General features: G+C 41.4%; 2 protein-coding genes across 2 annotated transcripts in view; both read left to right on the forward strand.

The window, feature by feature from the left end:
• The first annotated feature begins 3,062 nt into the window (after positions 1-3,062).
• LOC115416799 (high mobility group protein B2-like) lies at positions 3,063-7,539 on the forward strand. The gene is made up of 5 exons (XM_030130677.1): positions 3,063-3,190; positions 4,037-4,195; positions 5,806-5,951; positions 6,035-6,209; positions 6,819-7,539. The coding sequence occupies exons 2-5, from the start codon at positions 4,049-4,051 to the stop codon at positions 6,993-6,995; spliced, it is 645 nt and encodes a 214-aa protein (XP_029986537.1). The 5' UTR covers positions 3,063-3,190; positions 4,037-4,048; the 3' UTR covers positions 6,996-7,539.
• A 3,446-nt stretch (positions 7,540-10,985) lies between these two features.
• wdr17 (WD repeat domain 17) overlaps positions 10,986-23,285 on the forward strand; it is a gene marked incomplete at its 3' end in the record, with an annotated part of 78,229 nt that continues 65,929 nt past the window's right edge. The window contains exons 1-3 of the mRNA XM_030130676.1: positions 10,986-11,056; positions 20,149-20,283; positions 22,154-22,337. Coding sequence (XP_029986536.1) covers positions 20,161-20,283; positions 22,154-22,337 — 307 coding nt within the window. The remainder of the gene's footprint in view (positions 11,057-20,148; positions 20,284-22,153; positions 22,338-23,285) is intronic.

Consider the following 23,285-nt stretch of genomic DNA (forward strand, 5'->3'; position numbering starts at 1 on the left):
CTGTTGAAAAATCTAATCCCGCACCCACCCCCTCCGCCGATTCCAGCATCTGATGTGCCCAAATTAAGGTAATCTAAAGCCCTGCACACACACACACACACACACAAACAAATAAACAAACACACACACAAAGCAAAGTGACCACAATAGCTCCTGGTGGAGGGAATAAAACAAAGGAGGAACTGAGCTCATGGTGCAAGAATCTGCAACTGAACAGAAACATGAACAACAAACAAACAAACAAACAAACAAACCCCCTAATCCAAACAGTCCCACACACCATGAGTCTGCTTTATAAACACAACAACACTTGTGATCACCTCAGAACACTGTAAAACATGTCAAAACTGTCCACAGTAGTTTGTCCCAATGCATGCTGGGAAACTCCCCCCAGCTGCTCCTCACTTCACAATATCGTGGGATAGATTGTATTCTATTATTTAAAGCAGCAGTTGTTACCGTCAACAAATAGGTGGAATTGAACTGCTCCTAATGGATTGAACTGGTTAATTATTACTGTGGATTCAAATGGAGCTGATGTCCAGAATGTGGATTCACCAACCTCTGTTTGGACAGTGTACAAAACCCAAACATGTCTGTGACGGAGCACACCATCTGTGAAGAACAAACACTGGCTTTGGTTCAGTGTAAACCAGGGTTTTGAATGATCACATTTCTGAAGTCACTGTATACCAGGGCTGTCAAACATGTGGTCAAGGACCCAAATGCCCCCCCCCCCCCCCCCCCCCCAAAGGTTCCAGTCCGACCCCTGGGATGAATTTCCAAAGTGTCTAAATTCCACAGTCCAGGCTGTGGAACTCATGTTAGTGTGGGTTCCACATCCAGACCAATCTGATCTACAGTCCAATAAGAACAGCAGAAGAACCCACACAGAAGAACCACTGCAGATTTACTACTGGGTTTGATGGAACAAATAATCTGACATTATGTCTGTAAATAATGACAAAAACAAATGTTTGTTTTAGTGCAAAAAATCACATTAAATTGTGAAACTCTTTCCATTTCCAAACTCTCCTGTACCAATAAAATGTGACTAACCTGAACAAATGTGTCCAACCTGAAATGTCTGTATTAAATTCAGTCCAGTTTGAACTCTTTTCTTCCTGTTCCTCAGTGTTTAGTGTCTTTGGAGATCTGATCCAGAATGCACATGGACTAATGAGAAGTGGAGGAAGAAGACTGAGAAAATTACACTGATTTATCTGAAGAAATGTCAGCGAGATTTTCATTAAGTTTTGTTACTTTTTCTCATTATTTTGCTCGATTTTTGTTCTTTTTCTTTCATACAAATTACATCTTAATTTTTGTCCATCTATAAGTAGTTACGACATTATTTTTGTTCAGTTTTGTTCATTTTTAAATTTTTTTGCTCACTTTTCATTTGTTTTCTTTCATTTGAATTCTTTCTTCATTAGTTCTGTCTCTAAATGGTTGTGAACAGACACAGTAAAAAGAATAAATAAACTATAACAGACAGTGAACAGAATAAATAAACTATAACAGACACAGTGAACAGAATAAATAAACTATAACAGACACAGTAAACAGAATAAATAAACTGGAACAGACACAGTAAACAGAATAAATAAACTAGAACAGACACAGTAAACAGAATAAATAAACTATAACAGACACAGTAAACAGAATAAATAAACTATAACAGACACAGTGAACAGAATAAATAAACTATAACAGACACAGTAAACCGAATAAATAAACTATAACAGACACAGTAAACCGAATAAATAAACTATAACAGACACAGTAAACCGAATAAATAAACTATAACAGACACAGTAAAACGAATAAATAAACTATGACAGACACAGTAAACTGAATAAATAAACTGGAACAGACACAGTAAACAGAATAAATAAACTATAACAGACACAGTAAACAGAATAAATAAACTATAACAGACACAGTAAACCGAATAAATAAACTATAACAGACACAGTAAACCGAATAAATAAACTATAACAGACACAGTAAACCGAATAAATAAACTATAACAGACACAGTAAACCGAATAAATAAACTATAACAGACACAGTAAACCGAATAAATAAACTATGACAGACACAGTAAAAAGAATAAATAAACTGGAACAGACACAGTAAACTGAATAAATAAACTATAACAGACACAGTAAACAGAATAAATAAACTATAACAGACACAGTAAACTGAATAAATAAACTATAACAGACACAGTAAACAGAATAAATAAACTATAACAGACACAGTAAAAAGAATAAATAAACTATAACAGACACAGTAAACTGAATAAATAAACTATAACAGACACAGTAAACAGAATAAATAAACAGTAAACAGTGAATAAATAAACTATAACAGACACAGTAAACAGTGAATAAATAAACTATAACAGACACAGTAAACAGAATAAATAAACTATAACAGACACAGTAAACAGAATAAATAAACTATAACAGATACAGTAAACAGAATAAATAAACAGTAAACAGTGAATAAATAAACTATAACAGATACAGTAAACAGAATAAATAAACAGTAAACAGTGAATAAATAAACTATAACAGACACAGTAAACAGAGAATAAATAAACAGTAAACAGTGCATAAATAAACAGTAAACAGTGCATAAATAAACAGTAAACAGTACATAAATAAACAGTAAACAGAATGCATAAATAAACAGTAAACAGTGCATAAATAAACAGTAAACAGTACATAAATAAACAGTAAACAGTGCATAAATAAACAGTAAACAGAATGCATAAGTAAACAGTGCATAAATAAATAGTAAACAGTACATAAATAAACAGTAAACAGAATGCATAAATAAACAGTAAACAGTCCACAAACAAACAGCTCAGATTTGGACTCAGACTCAAACAAAGGAGTTTTCCCGCCCTGTGTTTAAAAGTCCACTTCAACCAATCAGCTTGCAGACAACGCAACCAAACTTGGCGCCTTTTCGTCACATAGCTTGTCCAATCATAAGAGGACGTTTCCCGTTGTGCTCCGCATTCAAAAGTAAATACTGACATGTAACCAATCCGCGGTCAGCGGGGGAGGAGTTGTGGAAGTGTTTGTAGTCAAGCTAGTGAGGCTGCGCAGACCGTGACAAAACAGTTGCGCTTTTTCCTCCTTCACTCGTTTACAAGTTTGTCCTGCTCGGAACAGGTAAGACTGCGCCGCTTTCTTTGTTTTTTTTTTTTTTTATTTACTCAATTCAGAAAGTAATGGCTCACTAATGTGTTACTCTATTACTGCTTAGACCACTTACGCCGGTCGGCTTTTGTGTGTAATTGTGCGTATTTCCAGAAGTGCGGCTGAACGCGGACTCTTTCGGCTTTTCGGTCCCAGTTTGTCCCAAAGTCCAGTTTAATGTGAGCAGGAGGCGGTGGTCGGTCCAGTTGATCCCGGATGGTCCAGTTGGGTCCATCTGAGCTCAACTGGGGGGAAAGTGTGTGTGTTTTCAGAGGGTTGTTGCGCTGTTCGGTGTGAAACGCAACATGCAGTTGAAACGCCATTTGGATCACTAGCTTAGCCTGCTAGCTTAGCCTGGTAGCTTAACGGAAGCGCTTGCCCGGTTTAACTTTGAGTACCGGAGAACACATCCACTGTTCAGAACCGGGCCTGTTCGGTACCGAAAGTGTGTCCACCACAAAGTGTGTCACACATCTACGCACACACACACACACACACACTTTAGTCCACAGTTCGTTGAACAAGTTTTTGGCGCAGTTGAGTTTAGGCGGGAAGATACAAAATGGAGTCTTGTCTTTTTGTCCCAGAGACGCAGAAATCCGATTAGAGCCTGAAACAGCCTGGGGCGGCAGCTTGGCCTATTTGGACCACAATGCTCTTAACCCACTGCTAAACTTATGTCTTTGTGGCTAGGCTTGAATTAAATCAGTTTTTGTGAGTCCAGAACCTTCTTTAATTTTTTTTTTATCCAAGTGCTCAGTCTGTCTAAACTTTGTTCTCCAGACTCTGTTCAAACCTGATGGTTTGTTTCTGTTCCAGATAAATCCAACCATGACCAAGGACCCGAATAAGCCCAGGGGCAAAACCTCCTCCTACGCCTTCTTTGTACAGACCTGCCGTGAGGAGCACAAGAAGAAAAACCCAGGGGCCAGCGTCAACTTCGCAGAGTTTTCCAAGAAATGCTCCGAGAGATGGAAAGTACGTCTGTTCAGTTTCTGCTCCCATTAGCTCACTATTGTGAATAGAATAGACTTTATTTGCCATTTGCACAGATACATAACGGTATAGGTACATTGGAATTCTTGTACGTTTCCCTGAGTCATAAAAGGAGTTAGAAAAAGGTAAAGATATGACAAAAAAGACAGATACAAAACATAAACACAGCTAAAACATTTAAAAAAAAAAAAAAAGTTATTGTACATACAAGCACAAATACACATTTGTGAAATAGAATATTATAAAAAAAACAAACAGTAATATTTATAGTATATATTTTATACTTAAAGTCTTTCAAAGGTTTTAAATGTCATCTGGTGGGTCTTTAGTTGTTTCCATAAACCTGTTGTCTGTGTTGGGTTTCACCTCCTAAGACCCAGGAAATGTCAGCAAAGTACAAGCTTTTTTTTTAAAATTATTATTATAATTATTAAATAAGTGCCAATATCGGAAACATCATGATGCAACAGTGTTTTCAGATGCAGTTTTTAAATTTTTTTGTGGAATGCCCTTTGTGGTGGACAGTCTTGTTTTCTTTTTTTTTTTTTTTTTTTTTTTTTTTTGTGTGTATAAAGTTGTGAAACTCTTGTCCATAAATGTGGGCAGAAAACCCATAGCTGGGTCTGAGGAGGTTAAATGTGTCTTTTAAATGTCCAAACTGCAAAGACAGTAGCATTACTCAACTCCGTTCCACCCATTCAACCCGAGAGTGTACACTGAAATTAGGAACCAGTTATCTCTAACTCTGCAGCCCCTGGTGAGAAATGTGCTGGAGTAGATAAACACATTTTCCTAAATTCTGAGAGTCACAAAGTTTTGCCAGTATGGCTCTGAAATGGGCATAAAATTCTGTTCTAAGTAGTTTGAAAAGTCTAAAGTTTAACTTGTAGGAACCCTGTGTATGTATAAAATACATGAACCATGGCATTTCCTATTGGCTAATCAAAACATCTGTTAACCAAATGGCCCAACACTTCAAAGCCTTTATTCCTTTAATAGACTTTGTTAACACTGTGAAACTTGTGAAAGTGTTGCAGAGTTTCCAATAGAGCAGGTCTGTCAAACTCCTGTTTGTTCAGGTTCCACATTCAGCCCAATATGATCTGCAGGGGGCAAGACCAGTCCCATGAGAACAGTGAAAAAACGCTAATTACTCTATGAAAATATTTGCACCCAATAATATGCAGAACCTGAAATTATTTAAGAAAAAATAAGTAGTTTTAATAGTATTATGCCTCAGTTTAGTTAGTGATAGTTTCTAAATGTAAACATTTTTGTGTAATTTTACTTTTTTACACTAAAACAAAGACAATAATTTTTCATAATTTTTAGGGTATTGTACAATGTTTTGCTGGTTCAACCCACTTCATATCATATTGGTCTGTATGTGGAACCTGAATTAAAAGGATTTCAACATCTGATTGTTCGTATCTTCAGTGTAATGTTTCCATTTCACTAATTCATCCCACGGGTCAGATTGGACCCTTTGACAGGCCACATGTTTGACACCTGTGCAATAGAGGTTCAAGGTTTATTGAGATACTTATTTATTTTTTATGTGTGTGGTTTTTGGTTTTTTTTTTCTCTCTCAGACCATGTCACCCAAGGAGAAGGTGAAGTTTGAGGACATGGCCAAGAATGACAAAATTCGGTATGAGAGAGAGATGAAATCATACGTCCCCCCAAAAGGTGTCAAAGGCAAGAAAAAGAAGGACCCAAATGCTCCTAAGAGACCACCGTAAGTCTGGACCCACTGCTACTTTCAAGGCTTCAGTGCGGTTGTCGGCACAAAAATGACTTCCTTTTTCTGTTCTTTCTCAGCTCGGCTTTCTTTGTATTCTGCTCCGATTTTCGTCCCAAGATCAAGGAGGAGTACCCTGGAATCTCCATCGGAGACACTGCCAAGAAGCTGGGTGAGAAATGGGCAGCGACAAGTTCCAAAGACAAAGGCCCCTATGAGGCCAAGGCTGCCAAACTGAAGGAAAAATATGACAAGGTACGTAAGTGTCCTGTGGAAACGGTGTGCCGTGTCCTGGACAGGTGTGTGAAAGTAAATTTACACTAAGAAAAGGTTTACATCTACAAACTGTCCTTTCAAAAGATGTGAATAACATGAATAAACTGAAAAAATAAGTGTAATTTTAACACTATTCTGCTTCAGTTTATCATTTCCACATGTACTTTATAACTTACAGATCACAGTGGATCTACAAATACACAAAACAGTAACAAACGGAATATTGTTATGTACTTCTCTTGACACATTTCAGGTTGTTCATATTTAGTCAGGTTCTTCTCATTTTTTGCAAAATTATACTTTGTTTTAGTGTAAATGCATTAAAATATTTACATTTACAAAGAGGAACATTTGGAGTTATCATTATTTATATTATGATAGTATTTGACTGGTCCTGTACACTTGAGACTGAATTGGTCTGAATGTGGAACCTGAACTAAAAGGATTGTTCATATCTTAGTGTAATTTTCACATTTCACAAATTCATCCCAGAGGCCGGACTGGACCCTTTGGCGGACCGGATTTGGCCCCAGGGCCGCATGTCTGACACCTGTGACTTAGAGCATTGTGTGTGTTTGGTCCTTTCAGGAAGTGGCTGCCTACAAAGCCAAAGGAGGCTCAGGAAAGAGTGACGCTGGCAAGAAAGGTGGACCGGGCAGGCCCTTCAAGAAGGCAGAACCAGCCGATGACGACGATGATGATGACGAGGAAGAAGACGAAGACGACGAGGATGAAGATGAGGAGGAAGAGGAGGACGACGACTAAAGTGATTTCTATGTTAAAGATGTGAAGTTTGCAATGCATTGTTGAGCTAAATGTGTTTGTGTGGATGATTCCAACAGTATAGCCTGCTGTCCCTGTGGTCTGCTCACTAGGATCCAGACCTCTGTCAAATTCACATTCAGGGATTTAGTTTTTACTTTGTCACTTAGCCCCCCTGGTTTTCTTCTTTAAAAAAAAAAAAAAAACAACAAAAAAACAAACAAATGTGTGCTTTGGTCCCGTTGGTTTAGTCCCAGTTGGACCCTGGGTTGTGTCTGAAGGCAGTGTGACCCTGGGTTGTGTCTGAAGACAGTCTGATTGTTCCAGTGGACTCGAATGGACCCAGAACCAAAGCACACCAGTCCAGTTTTAAGTACCTTTGGTTCCCAGAGCACTGCTTCTGTGTCCTGTTAGTGGTGCGGTTTCTTTGCTGTCATTTTACTACCAGGATTTATCTGTAGTTGGATTACAAATGTTTGCAGCCATTTTTAATGTGGGGTCTTGTAGAGAAAATTTTCTTTCGTAATAAAATTTTTTTGTATATTGATTGAATAAATGTTTTGTGTGAGTTCTTAAAGGTGCTGGAGACTTTCGTGACCAATTTTTCCATCAAATCGGTCAAACCTCAGTCATATCCTCAGTATCCTGAATCTGTGAGTCTGTCTGATTGCTCACCTGAATCTCTTACATTACGATGCATAACGGAGGTTCGCGCTGCCGCTGCAGGGAGGTTGAGGCTGTGCAAACCTCAGTTTCCCAGAATGCGCGTCGCAACAAAAAAAATTCCTCAGATGCCCGAGTTCCCTTCCAGCTCAGAATGTAAACAGGTTTGTGTTTTTTTTGGTGGATGGCACTTTGAAGTTCACTATAATGCAAGAGATTCAGGTGAGTAATGACAGCCTTAGAGATTCATGATACTGAGGATGGACGGATTCGATGAAAAGTTGGTCTCAAAAGTCTCCAGCACCTTTATTGATCTATTTAAAGTTGGTCTAAATATCTGCTTTGAAATAGACCTGGTTCAGGTGTGTTCTGCAGAGGTCTGATGCAAGGGTCTAATAGAGAAAAAAAAACTCCAAACTAATTCAGTTTTAATTCATTTTTAGAGCAGGTTTGATAGTTTTTATTAGTTTTTTTTTTCTAAATGCTTACTTTTAGTTCAGTTGTAGTTCAGTTGTCTCTTCTTCTCTGTGCTCCTATTCAAATCAATCCCAGACAGGACTCTGCTGCTTTAGTCTCCATGTTTCCAGGTAGAGTGGGGACCAGAAGACGACTGGAAACCACAGTGAACACAAGTGACGGAGCAAAAAGTGTCGTATGGAGACAGCACAGAAAACTGAGAGAGACAAAGAAATCCATTTCCTATCAGTCCGACATTGACAGACAAAAACGAAGGGAATTTTATCCATGATTTGTATCCGTTTTAGTTTTGTAAGCACACAATACAGTTTCAGTATTTTTTTTTCTTTTAACTATAGTTTTTATTTATTTCAGTTAACGAAAATTTTTTTTTTCAATTCTAGTTTTGGTCATTTCGTTAGTTTTCGTTACCGATAACATTGGTCTGATATGAGGACAGAAAGTAGGCTGTGAATAAACCAACAGCTGCATCTGAATTGACACATTCTGTAAAGTCATTCAACATCAGTAGAATGAATGCAACTAAATTCCACAGGATCAACAGTGAAAACATTAAAACACACCTTTAAAACTAGAAAACACTAAAGTGCAGATAAATCTACACAGAAGAGAAATGACTGAATGTAAACTGATTATTACACATATAGTAGCTGCAGTTTGTAGTAGTAGATTGTGTAACTGTTGTAGTTCAGTGGTTCTCCAACTTTTTACAGTGTACTACCCCTGAAATAGACTTTTTTTTATTTACAGCGGAGTACCCCCGGAAATAGACTTTTTACAGCAGAGTACCCCTGTTCTGTTCTTTTCTGTTCTAATTCATGGTCATAAAACCCTTAAACAGTTTAAACACAGATTATTTGTGTTTCCTCATTAGTACCTCTGGGTCTGTTTGGGTTCATGGCAGTACTCACAAACCATCATGTATTTGTATCTGTTTTTGATTAAAAATTTATTGTAATTAAACCAACGCCATGGACCTTCTGGTGGTGGGTCCCCCTAGAGTCCATAAAGGGTACTGTGTGGACCAGCTGTGGTCCAACCTGGATCTGGGTCCCCCTAGAGTCCATAAACGGTACTGTGTGGACCAGCTGTTCTGAGTCCATCAGTACCAGGTCCAGGTTTCCTTCCTAGTCCAGCAGGACCAGGTCCAGGTCTGTGGTTCTGTTGGTTCTCTTCATGTTTAATAGAACAGGTTGAATTCTTTCACATGTTGTTGTTGTGGTTCTGTAGAACTGAACCATCTGGATCTGATATTTACCATCAGTTGGATCAGATTCATGCAGAACAGTGTGAAAGCATGGACATGACCATATAAATACTGTATTACAAACAAAATTAGAATTATACATCTACAGATTTGACATAACGTATATTCCCTCTACAGCTCTTTTGTCTCCATTTTCTGAGGTAGAACAGATGTGTAACTTGTCGCTCTTGTCCTGAAACTACACTACACTTATTCTTTCTGTCTGAGCACTTCTAACTTCGGCTCTAAAATTGAAAAATATATCTAAAACTAATGAAAAAGTAAGTATAACATCTCTAAATGTGATTACATATTTTGAACATGACATTTGTAATTTAGAATTGGTTGTAAATTTGATCATTTTATTTGGAAAATTTCATATTCACAAAAATAAATCAACAACAACAACAACAAAAAAAAACACACCCCAAATTTTAAAATCTTCCTGATGGAATTTGAAAAGTATATTAAATCTTTAGAATTTATCTTTAACAAAAAAATTACTAGAACTTTGGCCATTTGTAAAGAATTCTTTAAAAGAAACTGAACTTTCTGATGTATTTCTTTCTTTATATACTATTATTAGTCTATTCTACTTTGTGTCTTTAAATCTGTGCATTTTTTTTTCTTAAATTCATTTGTTAAAATGCTTTTTCTTTTTGACACCTTGATGTTTGTTTGTTCAAAATTTATGTTTTCTATACCCAAATATTTTCAATATAAGTTGAAAACAAAAACAATGAAGAACATTCCAGGTTTACCAGAACATTCTAGGTTTCCTAGAACATTCCAGGTTTCCTTGAACATTCCAGGTTTACCAGAACATTCCAGTTTTCCTCAGACATTCCCATGCAGTTGTGTTTTCTGTCCAGCTGATCTTCACATGTTTGTGTGTTTGCTTTAAACTCTCGGTCTCAGGTCAGAGGAGGCTCAGGTGTACTGTGAGTGCAGAACTGCAGCTGGTTTGTCATTTGGACAGAAGGGACAGTTTGAATGGACGTCAGTGAAAGTGCAGAGGAAGAACCTGCAGCAGTAGAAAAGATGGAACGTCTACACGTGAGTGGGTCTGATTTGACTGGAGATGAAACGGTGAAAGGGATGAAGCCACGACAGATGCATATTTATATGAGGAAAGTCTGAACTCCACAGGGATTTGCATTTAGGTTTTTTTTTTTTTTTTTATTTGAACAGTGAACAATTGAACAGTATATATACATAATAGTATACATCAAAAAAGTATAGAACATTTCACAATTCACCAAATATTTTACATTTCAAATATATAGAAACACATGTAAGTAAAAACATTAAAAAAAATGCTCGAGGTATAAATAGAAATTATACAAATTAAATAAGGTTATACACTTGACACAGTATTTTTTAAATTATCTAAATAACTGGAAAAAAGGGCTTTAAAAACAATAATGTTTGGACGTTGGTGTGCAAACTTGGTGCAATGAATGTGAAATTTAGGATTTGCATTTAGCTCCACAACCCAAGGTCTGACAGATCCGCCTGACTGACACTCCGAGCAGCCAATAGATGAGTAGAATGTGTGCTCCGTCATCCAATCAGTGAGTCCGTTACCGCCCAGCTGCCGGAGGACCGTTTCAGCACCGGGAGCTGTCCGTCCGTTCTCCGCGAGCCAACCAACCGACCAACCCCCGACAACAACAACAACAACAACGGTAAGAACAAAACACATATACTGTATATGCATTTGAAGCGCATGAGCAGCAGAGTGTCAATGTGAAATTAGAGGAAAAGCCTGATGAATGTGCGCATGTGTGTGTGCGCATGTCTGTGTGTGTGTGTGTGTGTGTGTGTGTAGGTTCAGACCAAACCTGCGACACTGTTTACACCCACTAACCTGTGGATTTATATGTGTATATCTACATACATGTGGAATACTGACAGTTAACAGACCGAGCCTGGTTTGGTACAAGTGGCAGCCATTTGGTAAAAAAAAAAGAAAAAAAAAAAAAAAGAAGAAGAATGAGAAGAATTGTAGCAGCCTACAGTGTAATGGTCAGTCCCACAGTCAGTGTTAGCTTCAATCAAGGCTAAAGACAGTGTTAGTTTAAATAAAGGCTAAAGACAGTGTTAGCTTCAATCAAGGCTGAAGACAGTGTTAGTTTAAATAAAGGCTAAAGACAGTGTTAGCTTCAATCAAGGCTAAAGACAGTGTTAGCTTCAATAAAGGCTAAAGACAGTGTTAGCTTCAATCAAGGCTAAAGACAGTGTTAGCTTCAATCAAGGCTGAAGACAGTGTTAGCTTCAATCAAGGCTGAAGACAGTGTTAGCTTCAATCAAGGCTGAAGACTGTTAGCTTCAATCAAGGCTGAAGACAGTGTTAGCTTCAATCAAGGCTGAAGACAGTGTTAGCTTCAATCAAGGCTAAAGACAGTGTTGGCTTCAATCAAGGCTAAAGACAGTGTTAGCTTCAATAAAGGCTAAAGACAGTGTTAGCTTCAATCAAGGCTAAAGACAGTGTTAGCTTCAATCAAGGCTAAAGACAGTGTTAGCTTCAATCAAGGCTGAAGACAGTGTTAGCTTCAATCAAGGCTGAAGACAGTGTTAGCTTCAATCAAGGCTAAAGACAGTGTTAGCTTCAATCAAGGCTGAAGACAGTGTTAGCTTCAATCAAGGCTAAAGACAGTGTTAGCTTCAATAAAGGCTAAAGACAGTGTTAGCTTCAATAAAGGCTAAACACAGTGTCATCTTAAATAAAGGCTAAACACAGTGTTAGCTTAAATAAAGGCTAAACACAGTGTTAGCTTCAATAAAGGCTAAAGACAGCGTTAGCTTAAATAAAGTCTAAAGACTGACTTTAGTCTGGACAAAACCCAAGTCAACCAGGTTTAGGTTTAACAGGTGGAAATGTGTCTGGGATCAAATCTGGTTCTTTTGGTGCTGGAAGGAAACAACCACAGGCTGCAGACCCTAACCCTGACCCAACCACAGATTTTATATTTTTTGTGTTTTCTGTTCTTTTATGTTTTTATAGTAGGTTAAAGTGAAAAATAATAGACAGATGATATAGATGAAGTTGTGCTGAAAAAACAGATCCCAAACATGGGTATAGTAAACATTTGTTTATATAGTATATAAAGGCAAAATCAAAAGGACTGAAAAACCGACAAAATAGACTCAGACCACTAAGGGTTAATATTTGAATGTTTCTGACACAGAAGGGACACTGGGACTATTATTTTATTATTATTATTATTATTATTATTATTATTATTATTTTGAATACAACAGCCTCCCTGATCTGAACCCGAGTGGTGTTCTGTTATTGGACTTCTGTGCTAGTCACAGTTTGTCCATAACAAACACCATGTTCGAACACAGGGGTGTCCATAAGTGCACTTGGTACCGGGACACCCTTGGCCGGAGGTCGATGATCGACTTCGTGGTCGTGTCATCAGACCTCTGTCCGCGTGTTTTGGACACTTGGGTGAAGAGAGGGGCAGAGCTGTCAACTGATCACCACCTGGTAGTGAGTTGGATCCGCTGGCGAAGGAGGAAGCCGGACCGACTCGGCATGCCCAAACGTGTTGTGAGGGTCTGCTGGGAACATCTGGCAGAGCCTGACGTCAGCGCGGTCTTCAACTCCCACCTCCGGGAGAGCTTCTCCCAGATCCCGGGGGAGGCTGGGGACATTAAGTCCGAGTGGACCATGTTCTCCACCTCCATTGTTGAAGCGGCTGCTCGGAGCTGTGGTCGCAAGGTCTCCAGTGCCTGTCGTGACAGCAATCCCCGAACCCGGTGGTGGACCCCGGAAGTAAGGGATGCCGTCAAGCTGAAGAAGGAGTCTTATCGAGCCTTGTTGGCTTGTGGGACTCCCGAGGCAGCTGATGGGTACCGGCGGGCCAAGCGCGCCGCAGCCCAAGCAGTTGTGGAGGCAAAAACTCGGGTCTGGGTTGAGTTTGGGGAGACCATGGAGGAGGACTATCGGTCAGCCTTGAGGAAATTCTGGCAAACCTTCCGACACCTCAGGAGGTAAAGCAGTGCACCGCCAACACTGTTTCCAGTGGAAGTGGGGAGCTGCTGACCTCGACTGGGGATGTTGTCGGACGGTGGAAGGAATACTTCGAGGATCTCCTCAATCCCACTGCCACGTCTTCCATGGAGGAAGCAGAGGCTGAGGTCTCAGAGGTGGACTCGTTCATCATCCAAGCCGAAGTCACCGAGATGGTTGGCAAACTCCTCTGTGGCAGAGCACCGGGGGGTGGATGAGATTCACCCTGAGTACCTTAAGTCTCTGGATCTGCAGGACTGTCTTGGTTGACACGTCTCTGTAACATCACGTGGCAGTCGGGGACAGTGCCTCTGGACTGGCAGACCGGGGTGGTGGTCCCCCTTTTTAAGAAGGGGGACCGGAGGATGTGCTCCAACCACAGAGGGATCACACTCCTCAGCCTCCCGGGGAAAGTCTATTCCAGGGTACTGGAGAGGAGGATCCAACTGATAGTTGAACCTCGGATCCAGGAGGAACAATGCAGTTTTCGTCCCGGTCGTGGAACGCTGGACCAGCTCTATACTCTCCATCGGGTGCTCAAGGGTTCATGGGAGTTCGCCCAACCGGTCCACATGTGTTTTGTGGATTTGGAGAAGGCGTTCAACCATGTCCCTCGTGGTATCCTGTGGGGGGTGCTTTGGGAGTATGGGGTCCGGGGCCCTTTGCTAAGGGCAGTCCGGTCCTTGTATGACCGAAGCAGGAGCCTGGTTCACATTGCCGGCAGTAAGTCAGACCTGTTCCAGGTGCATGTGGGGCTCCGGCAGGGCTGCCCTTTGTCACCGGTTCTGTTCATCATTTTTATGGACAGAATTTCTAGGTGCAGCCAGGGGCCGGAGGGGGTCCGGTTTGGGGACCACAGGATTTCATCTCTGCTTTTTGCAAATGACGTTGTCCTGTTGGTCTCATCGAGCCCGGACCTTCAGCGTGCCCTGGGGCGGTTTGCAGCCGAGTGTGAAGCGAGTGGGATGAGGATCAGCACCTCCAAATCCGAGGCCATGATTCTCGACTGGAAAAAGGTGGTCTGCCCTCTCCGGGTCGGTGGGGAGTCTTTGCCCCAAGTGGAGGAGTTTAAGTATCTGGGGTCTTGTTCACAGTGAGGGAAGGATGGAGCGTCAGATTGACAGACGGATCGTTGCAGCGTCTGCAGTGATGCAGTCGCTGTACCGGTCTGTCGTGGTGAAGAAGGAGCCGAACCGAGAGGCGAAGCTCTCGATTTACCGGTCAGTCTACGTTCCTACCCTCACCTATGGTCATGAGCTTTGGGTCAGGACCAAAAGGACAAGATCCCGGATACAAGCGGTCCAAATGAGTTTCCTCCACAGGGTGGCTGGGCGCACCCTTAGGGATAGGGCGAGGAGCTCAGTCATCAGGGAGGAGCTCGGAGTAGAGCTGCTGCTTCTCCACATCGAGGGGGGCCAGCTGAGGTGGATCAGACATCTGTTTCGGATGCCTCCTGGACGTCTCCCTGGGGAGGACACGTTGGAGAGACTATGTCTCTGGGCTGGCCTGGGAACGCCTCGGGGTCCCCCCGGAAGAGCTGGAGGAGGAATCTGGGGAGAGGGAGGTCTGGGCATCCCTGCTTAGACTGTTACCCCCGCGACCTGGCCCTGGATAAGCGGTGGATAATGGATGGATGGATACAACTTCGTTAAATTCTTTCAGTGTGTGTATCAGTACTTTTTGAACATTTTCAGCACAATTTCAACAATACCACGATAATAATGATAACTGTGATAATTTTGGTCACAATAACTGTGATATGAAATTTCATATGGTTTCATCCCTACTGCGGCCTGACAGGTATGAATGAAACCAGCGGAGGTGTGTGTGTGTGTGGGGGGGTGATGCCAATGGAACAGAGTCTACTGAGGAGGATGGGGGGGTAGATAGTGTTGAAGGCTGCACTCAGGTCCAGGAGGATAAGAATGGATAATGAACAGGAGTCAGCTGTAAGGAGGGGGTCATTGGTGATTGTTAGATTCTGATCTGTGCTGTGATGGGGGTGGGGGGGCAGAATCCAGACTGAAAGGCTCTTAGAGGCTGTTAGTCAGTACATGTGTGGAGTGGAGTGGTGACGATTATTTCAACAGTTTTGTAAATGAAAGGTCAGTTAGAGATGGGGCGGAGCTTATGGAAAGTGTTGGGATCTAGACCGGGTTTTTTCAGGATGGGGGTAACAGCTGCAGTTTGGACCTGAGGACCAACAGTTCCAGTGGTAAGGGAAGTCATGACTATGATGGCTACGCAGTCATGACTGTGACGTCTGCGCAGTCATGTCTGTGATGGCTGCGCAGTCATGTCTGTGACGGCTGCGCAGTCATGGTCATGTCTGTGACGGCTGCGCAGTCATGTCTGTGACGGCTGCGCAGTCATGGTCATGTCTGTGACGGCTGCGCAGTCATGTCTTTGACGGCTGCGCAGTCATGGTCATGTCTGTGACGGCTGTGCAGTCATGTCTGTGACGGCTGCGCAGTCATGGTCATGTCTGTGACGGCTGCGCAGTCATGTCTGTGACGGCTGCGCAGTCATGGTCATGTCTGTGACGGCTGCGCAGTCATGTCTGTGACGGCTGCGCAGTCATGGTCATGTCTGTGATGGCTGCGCAGTCATGTCTGTGACAGCTGCGCAGTCATGACTGAGGGATGGTGGTTGTGCAGCTCTGATGTGCAGATGACAGCCCTATTACGCACTCCAGCCCAGTGGACAGAGAACATGGAAATCCTCCTTTTTGTATGTGAAGGGAAAAGGTTAGAGAAGAACTAGTTAGTGAGCAGCATCAAACAGGTCCAGTCCTCTGATCCTCCAAGGTCAAGTTCCACTGGAACATGCATTTAGCCCTGAATGGAACCACACTGTAAAAACATCTGTAATTTAACAGAATTTTCACTGTTTATTTATTTATTTATTTTACAGATTTTTCCTGTATTTTTCAGATACAGGAAAATATCAATGAAATGACAAAAATAGACTGATTTTACATGTCAAATGTAAAATAACATGAAAAAAATGTCACTGTGAATAACCATAAAATTTCCATTTTTTTAAAGAATTTTTTTCTTTTTTCACAGAAAAATACAGTTAAAATACATTTGCTAATGTATCATAATTTCACAAATATGTCTGTTCTATTTATGAGATTAAACTGTTAATTTAAAGTTTAATACTGTAAAATAAATAAAACAAGGTAAAATTACGGCGACACGGTGGTGCAGTGGTTAGCACTCGTGCCTCACAGACAGAAGGTCCTGGGTTCGATTCCAACACCAGTCGATGGGGGGTGGGACCTTTCTGTGTGGAGTTTGCATGTTCTCCCCGTGTCCGCGTGGGTTCTCTCTGGGTACTCCGGCTTCCTCCCACCATCCAAAGACATGCACTGATAGGTTAATCGATTAATCAAAATTGCCTGTAGGTCTCACTCCAAATTTACTGGAAATGTGATTGTGGCCTCCAGTCTTAAAATCTGGGTCCAGTTCAGACGCTATTTTGGCCTACAAGCCTTTTCTTTTAGAGCTCCACTAGCAGCCAATCCTATGTTTCTTCCATCTTTAATGGATAGTACCTTTTTGATTTGGGCTGGTTTGGGTATAAAATCATTAAAGGATCTATATATAAACTCTGTTTTTGCTTCTTTCCAACAACTAGTTGAAAAGTTTTCACTCCCAAATGATCATTTTTTTTAGATATCTCCAAGCTCGAAATTTTGTTCGTACTTTGTTCCCAGGTTTTCCTGCCCTTCCTAATGATTCAGATTTAGATATCTTTTTGGAGCCTCTGTCGTCTCTGAAAGGAGCAATTTCTGTCATCCATTCTAAAATTCATAATCTTCAATCAGGCTCCTTTAGTGCCCTTAAAAATATTTGGGAGGTAGATTTGGGAGAGACGATTTCAGATGGTATGTGGGACAAGATCCTAAGAAGGGTGCACAGGTCATCAGTTTGTGCTAAACATGGGTTCACTCAATGCAGGATTTTGCATCGTGCTCATTACACCAAAGCTCGGCTGGCAAAAATCTATGGTACAGTGTCTCCTTTATGTGATAGATGTCAACAGGCTACAGCAGATTATACTCATATGTTCTGCGGTTGCTCATCTTTAAATAAATTCTGGTCGGAAACTTTTGATGTTTTGTCAACGGTAACAGGAAAGAAAATTGTTCCTAATGTTTTTACTGTTTTGTTTGGTGTTGCACCTGCTCCGTTTAAATTTACCTCTGCTAACAAAGACATGATTGCATTTACATCTTTATTGGCCAGGAGGCTTATACTGTTAAAGTGGAAATCCTCATCTCCTCCAACCTTCTCAAAATGGAACAAGGAAGTACTTTATTTTCTCAAACTGGAAAAAATTTGTTTGACATTAGCTGGAGCCTCCAACACTTTTGAAAAGACATGGACTCCTTTTCTGACCTATGTGAACAGTGCAATCTGTCATGTTTCTCTTGACTGAGTATCTTGATGTACTTTTTTTTTTTTTTTCCTGTAATATTTAAAGTGGAAATTTTGTACTTCTATTTTGTATTTTATTTACTGTTTATTTATTTGTTTATTTTTATCTTTCCTGTGGTTTGAGGGGACGTGTGCCAGGGGAGGGGGGGATTTGTTCCGCTTGTTGTTTGTCTGTGATGGACTTATGTTTCATATGTCGGAACTATGTTCTTTTTTTTTTTTTTTTATGTAAAAAAAAAACAAAAACAAAAAACAATAAACAGATGGTTAAAAAAAAAAAAAAATTGCCTGTAGGTGTGAATGTGAGAGTGATTGTTTGTTTCTATATGTTCAGCCCTGTGATGAACTGGTGAAATGTCCAGGGTGTACCCCGCCTTCGCCCCTCTGTAGCTGGGATAGGCTCCAAGAGACCCCCGTGACCCTAGTGAGGATAAAGCAGGTTCAGAAAATGAATGAATGAAGATAAAATTACTAACAGTTAACGGTAACAGAAGTATTAGTTCTGTCAGTTGAACCAGACTTGTTTGTTCATTGACAAATATCTTGTGTAATTACAGGAGGTTTCACAACAAAACTGTTGAATAAATGTATTTTTGTGAATGTATAACATGTATAAGCACTGATAAACTGTCCAAATACAGTTTTTATCAGTGGATTGGACAACTGAGTCTCACTGAAAATTATTTATATATATATTTATAGGGAATTGGATTGTTTTAATACATGTAAATATTCTTTATTAAACAATAAAAAGTAAAAAAAAAAAAAAAGCAAAATCTCATGTAAAGTTTGGGCAAAAACTGTATTTTAATTATGGAAAATTACCGTATTTTTATGAGATGGTTATTTTCTGTTATTTTACGGTATTTTTTTTTGGTGCCCCTGCTGCCGGAATAATACCGTTTTTTTTTGTTTGTTTGTGTTTTTTTTTTACAATGCACAGTACTGGGTGGATTATTCTGGAATCAGATCTGCTTGACCTGATTACAAAATGACATTTCTACATTCAGTCATCCTATTTTTGAAGAAAACTCATTCCCACAGTGACATGGGCTCAAATGAATCCATGATGGTGACATGTTTCAGTGGCATTAGCCCACACAGACCCACTAGTACTAAAATGAGTCTGTGTTTTGACTTAACCCACCTGGTCCAGCCTGTTTTGACTCCTTATTTGTTCGTCTTTTATGTGAGTACTGTAGCTCGGTGAACAGCTCAGCAGTGTTGTCCAATCCCAGCTCAGATTAATTTAGTCTTTCGCTGAGCGTGCCTGTGTCTGTGTAATCTGTAATCTGTTAATCTAACCTGTGGCTGTGCGTCGTCTGTTCAAGGCCTGGTCCTGTCACTAAAGCCACTTAACTACACACACTCGCATTCATTCAGATCAGCAGTTTCATTACGTTTGTGGAAGACATTTTTGGACAAGAAGAAGAAACACATCAGTTCCACTTCACCCATAAAGACCCAGTGCTACTTTGGTGGTCATTCCCAAATGATTTTTTTTTCTCTATATGTAACATTTCTTAAGTGATTTGTCCCCATTTGTTCTGAAATTTGGCATTTTTCCGATGAAAGTCACGTATTTCCTCCTGCCTGTCTCATCCAGCGGGATAGACCCCCCATGTGCCCACCCTACTGCATCCTTGCAGACTAGAACTACATCTGCAAATGGACGTCCATCAGTCCTGGTGCATCTCTAGCCTGTCCGTCCATGGGAGTGGATCTGTCCTTCACTGTGGTTCTCCCCGAGGTTTCTCCCTTTTCCCACTGGGTTTGAGTTTTTCCTTGCTGAGAAGGAGGGTCTAAGGACGGGGGATGCCCTGGACATGACTCATTTTCTTGCTGTTCATTTGACTGTTGTTTACATCCAACTGCCTCTGTAAAGCCCTTTGAGATAACCTGGTTGTGATATTGGGCTGTACAAATAAAGTTGAATTGAATTATTTAATTCACCGATCATGTAAACATTCATTCAAGCTCAGATCAAACATGGGGTTTATTTTACCAAAAAAGTGACGTCTTCAGTCAAATATATCATCAACTGAACATAAAAGTAGTGTCTATGACTGCACTTATTGATCCAACTGCATGGGTTTGACTGGAGAACCAATGTTGTAGAAGATGACGGTGTTTCCACAGTAACTATGGAGCCTCTGAACATCCAAATAGGGTCATGTCTAATGACCATGAAAAGATGAAGAACTGTATTTGACACCGATTATCGACATGGATTGATAGGATTAGTGGATCAACAGGAATTAACTCAGATATTTTATTATTTGTGTGTGTGTGTGTGTGTGAGCAGGTCAGCTGATGGCTAAGGTCCAGCAGGTGGGTTTGTTGGCAGCAGGGTGTCAGCCGTGGAATAAAGATGTGTGTGCTGCCAGTGGAGACCGCTTCGCCTACTGCGCCACTTTGGCCATCTACATCTACCAGGTAACCAGTGTGTATGTGTATGTGCACCAAAGTTATTATCGTTAACGAGAACTAACAAAATGACCAAAACTAGAACTGTAAAAACATTTTTGTTAACTGAAATAAATAAAAATTATAATTAAAAGAAAAAAAAAAAAAACTAACTGAAACTGTATTGTGTGTTTACAAAACTAAAAGGGATAAAAATTATGGATAAAATTCCCTTCATTTTCAGTGTCAGATTGATACAAGATTGATTTATTTCACTCAAGCAGTTTTAGCTAGCGGCACCATATGATATTTCACGGTCCGTCAACTAAAACTAAGCATTTAGAAAAAAACGAAAACTAATAAAAACTAGCAAACCTACTCTAAAAAGGAATTAAAACTAACTGAATTAGAGAAAAAAAGTCCAAACTAAATAAAACTAAACTAGAATGAAAAATCCAAAACTATTAGAACCTTGTAGGGAACTACAGCTGTGGTCTTTTTTTCATTCAGTAGTTGTCCATATTGGAACCATCACGGTGAGGTCCTGGTTCCATTCCAGGATGTGCACTCACTTATAGACTGCAGTCGACCTCCTGGACGTTTGGTTCAGCATTGAAGACACTTGAAGTCACTGATATACACAACATGATCAATATGATCTGTAGCTGCATTGGTTGAATAATCAGAAACGTTTCATACTGATGTTTTTATAAAGATTTATTTGAAGTCGACATCAGACAAACTCCGACATAAAAAACCAACAAACACTGACAACGTCAGCACCGTAAACACGTTTTTCCTTCAAAACCGAGTCTGTAACTGCTCTGCATCTGTTCACACACTCTTCCCAGAATCGTCTTGTCATGACCCTTTTATGACCTCTACATAACAAACTCCTACAGAAAATGGATCTTCTTTTTTAAACGGTACATGAGACAACATGTCATTTTAAAGTACAAACTAGAAATCATTCTAAACCAAATAAAATCATACATTTAACACTTAATACTCTGTTAACACACAACGCTGTACTCTGTAATGAACACACTGTGTATCAGACAGTTCCATGATCAATACACAATAGGATCAATATGATCAATACACAATAGGATCAATATGATCAATACACAATACATTTAATTAGATAAATTAAAACCCAATTAGGCAGAAGGTCCTGGTTCCATTCCTACACCAGTCCATGGGGGCGGGGCCTTTCTGTTCACAGTTCATATGTTCTCCTGTGTCAGCATGGATTCTCTGGCTCCTCCCACCATCCAAACACATGCTCTGATAGATTCATGGGTTCTCTCTGGGTTCTCTGGCTCCTCCCACCATCCAAACACATGCTCTGATAGGTTCATGGGTTCTCTCTGGGTTCTCTAGCTCCTCCCACCATCCAAACACATGCTCTGATAGGTTCATGGGTTCTCTCTGGGTTCTCTAGCTCCTCCCACCATCCAAACACATGCTCTGATAGGTTCATGGGTTCTCTCTGGGTTCTCTGGCTCCTCCCACCATCCAAACACATGCTCTGATAGGTTCATGGGTTCATCTGAATCACCCATACGTGTGAATGTGACAGCGTTTGTCTGTTTATGTGATGAGCTGGTCACATGACCAGTTCATCACATATAGCGCTAGAACATTAACAGTAGAACACCAGAGCAGACAGTACACAGAATAAAATACAAGTGTAAAAAACAGAAATGTGTGGAACATCCGACAGTAAACCGGTCCAGGTCAGAGGTACAGCACGTGTTCCCAGTCAGATGCAGTAGTTCAGTCACAGTCCACCTGGTTATTCATCTGGAAGAACAGGTTCAGTCTGTTTGTGTGGGGGTCCAGTTTGTGTCCACTTGTGTCCAGTTTGTCCACTCACATGTGTCCACTCTGTCTCCAGTTGGACCAACAGTATAACCAGTTCAAACTGCGCTCCATCATGTCTGAACATAAGAAGACCATCACCTCCATCAGCTGGTGTCCAGACCACCCAGACCTGTTCGCCTCAGCCTCAGCAGATAACCTGATCATAGTGTGGAACGTCCAAGAGCAGAAGGCTGTGGCACGACTGGACAGCACTAAAGGTACGAGGACCGCCCACACCAGCAAGACCAGCAAGACCACCCAGACCACCCAGACCAGCAAGACCATTAAGACCTGGCCAGACCCAAACAGACCCTGACAGACCCCCACAGACCCTGACAGACCCCCACAGACCCTAACAGACCCAAACAGACCCTGACAGACCCCCACAGACCCTGACAGACCCCCACAGACCCTGACAGACCCCCACAGACCCAAACAGACCCCCACAGACCCTAACAGACCCAAACAGACCCTGACAGACCCTAACAGACCCTGACAGACCCTAACAGACCCTGACAGACCCCCACAGACCCAAACAGACCCTGACAGACCCCCACAGACCCTAACAGACCCTGACAGACCCAAACAGACCCTGACAGACCCCCACAGACCCAAACACACCCTGACAGACCCCCACAGACCCTGACAGACCCTGACAGACCCCCACAGACCCTGACAGACTCTAACAGACCCTAACAGACCCTGACAGACCCCCACAGACCCTAACAGACCCTGACAGACCCCCACAGACCCTGACAGACTCTAACAGACCCTAACAGACCCCCACAGACCCAAACAGACCCCCACAGACCCAAACAGACCCTAACAGACCCCCACAGACCCCCACAGACCCTAACAGACCCTGACAGACCCCCACAGACCCTAACAGACCCCCACAGACCCTGACAGACCCTGACAGACCCCCACAGACCCAAACAGACCCTGACAGACCCCCACAGACCCTGACAGACTCTAACAGACCCTAACAGACCCCCACAGACCCAAACAGACCCCCACAGACCCAAACAGACCCTAACAGACCCTGACAGACCCCCACAGACCCAAACAGACCCTGACAGACCCCCACAGACCCCCACAGACCCTAACAGACCCTGACAGACCCCCACAGACCCTAACAGACCCCCACAGACCCTGACAGACCCCCA

This window comes from Sphaeramia orbicularis, unplaced genomic scaffold (assembly GCF_902148855.1).
Source record: "Sphaeramia orbicularis unplaced genomic scaffold, fSphaOr1.1, whole genome shotgun sequence".
Taxonomy (NCBI): Eukaryota; Metazoa; Chordata; class Actinopteri; order Kurtiformes; family Apogonidae; genus Sphaeramia; species Sphaeramia orbicularis.

Excerpts from the sequence above, each read along its gene's own strand:
- LOC115416799 (XM_030130677.1), top strand. The coding sequence starts at position 4,049 with ATGACCAAGGACCCGAATAAGCCCAGGGGCAAAACCTCCTCCTACGCC. Across the intron at positions 4,196-5,805 it reads AATGCTCCGAGAGATGGAAA|ACCATGTCACCCAAGGAGAA; the intron begins GTACGTCTGTTC and ends TTTCTCTCTCAG. Across the intron at positions 6,210-6,818 it reads TGAAGGAAAAATATGACAAG|GAAGTGGCTGCCTACAAAGC; the intron begins GTACGTAAGTGT and ends TGGTCCTTTCAG.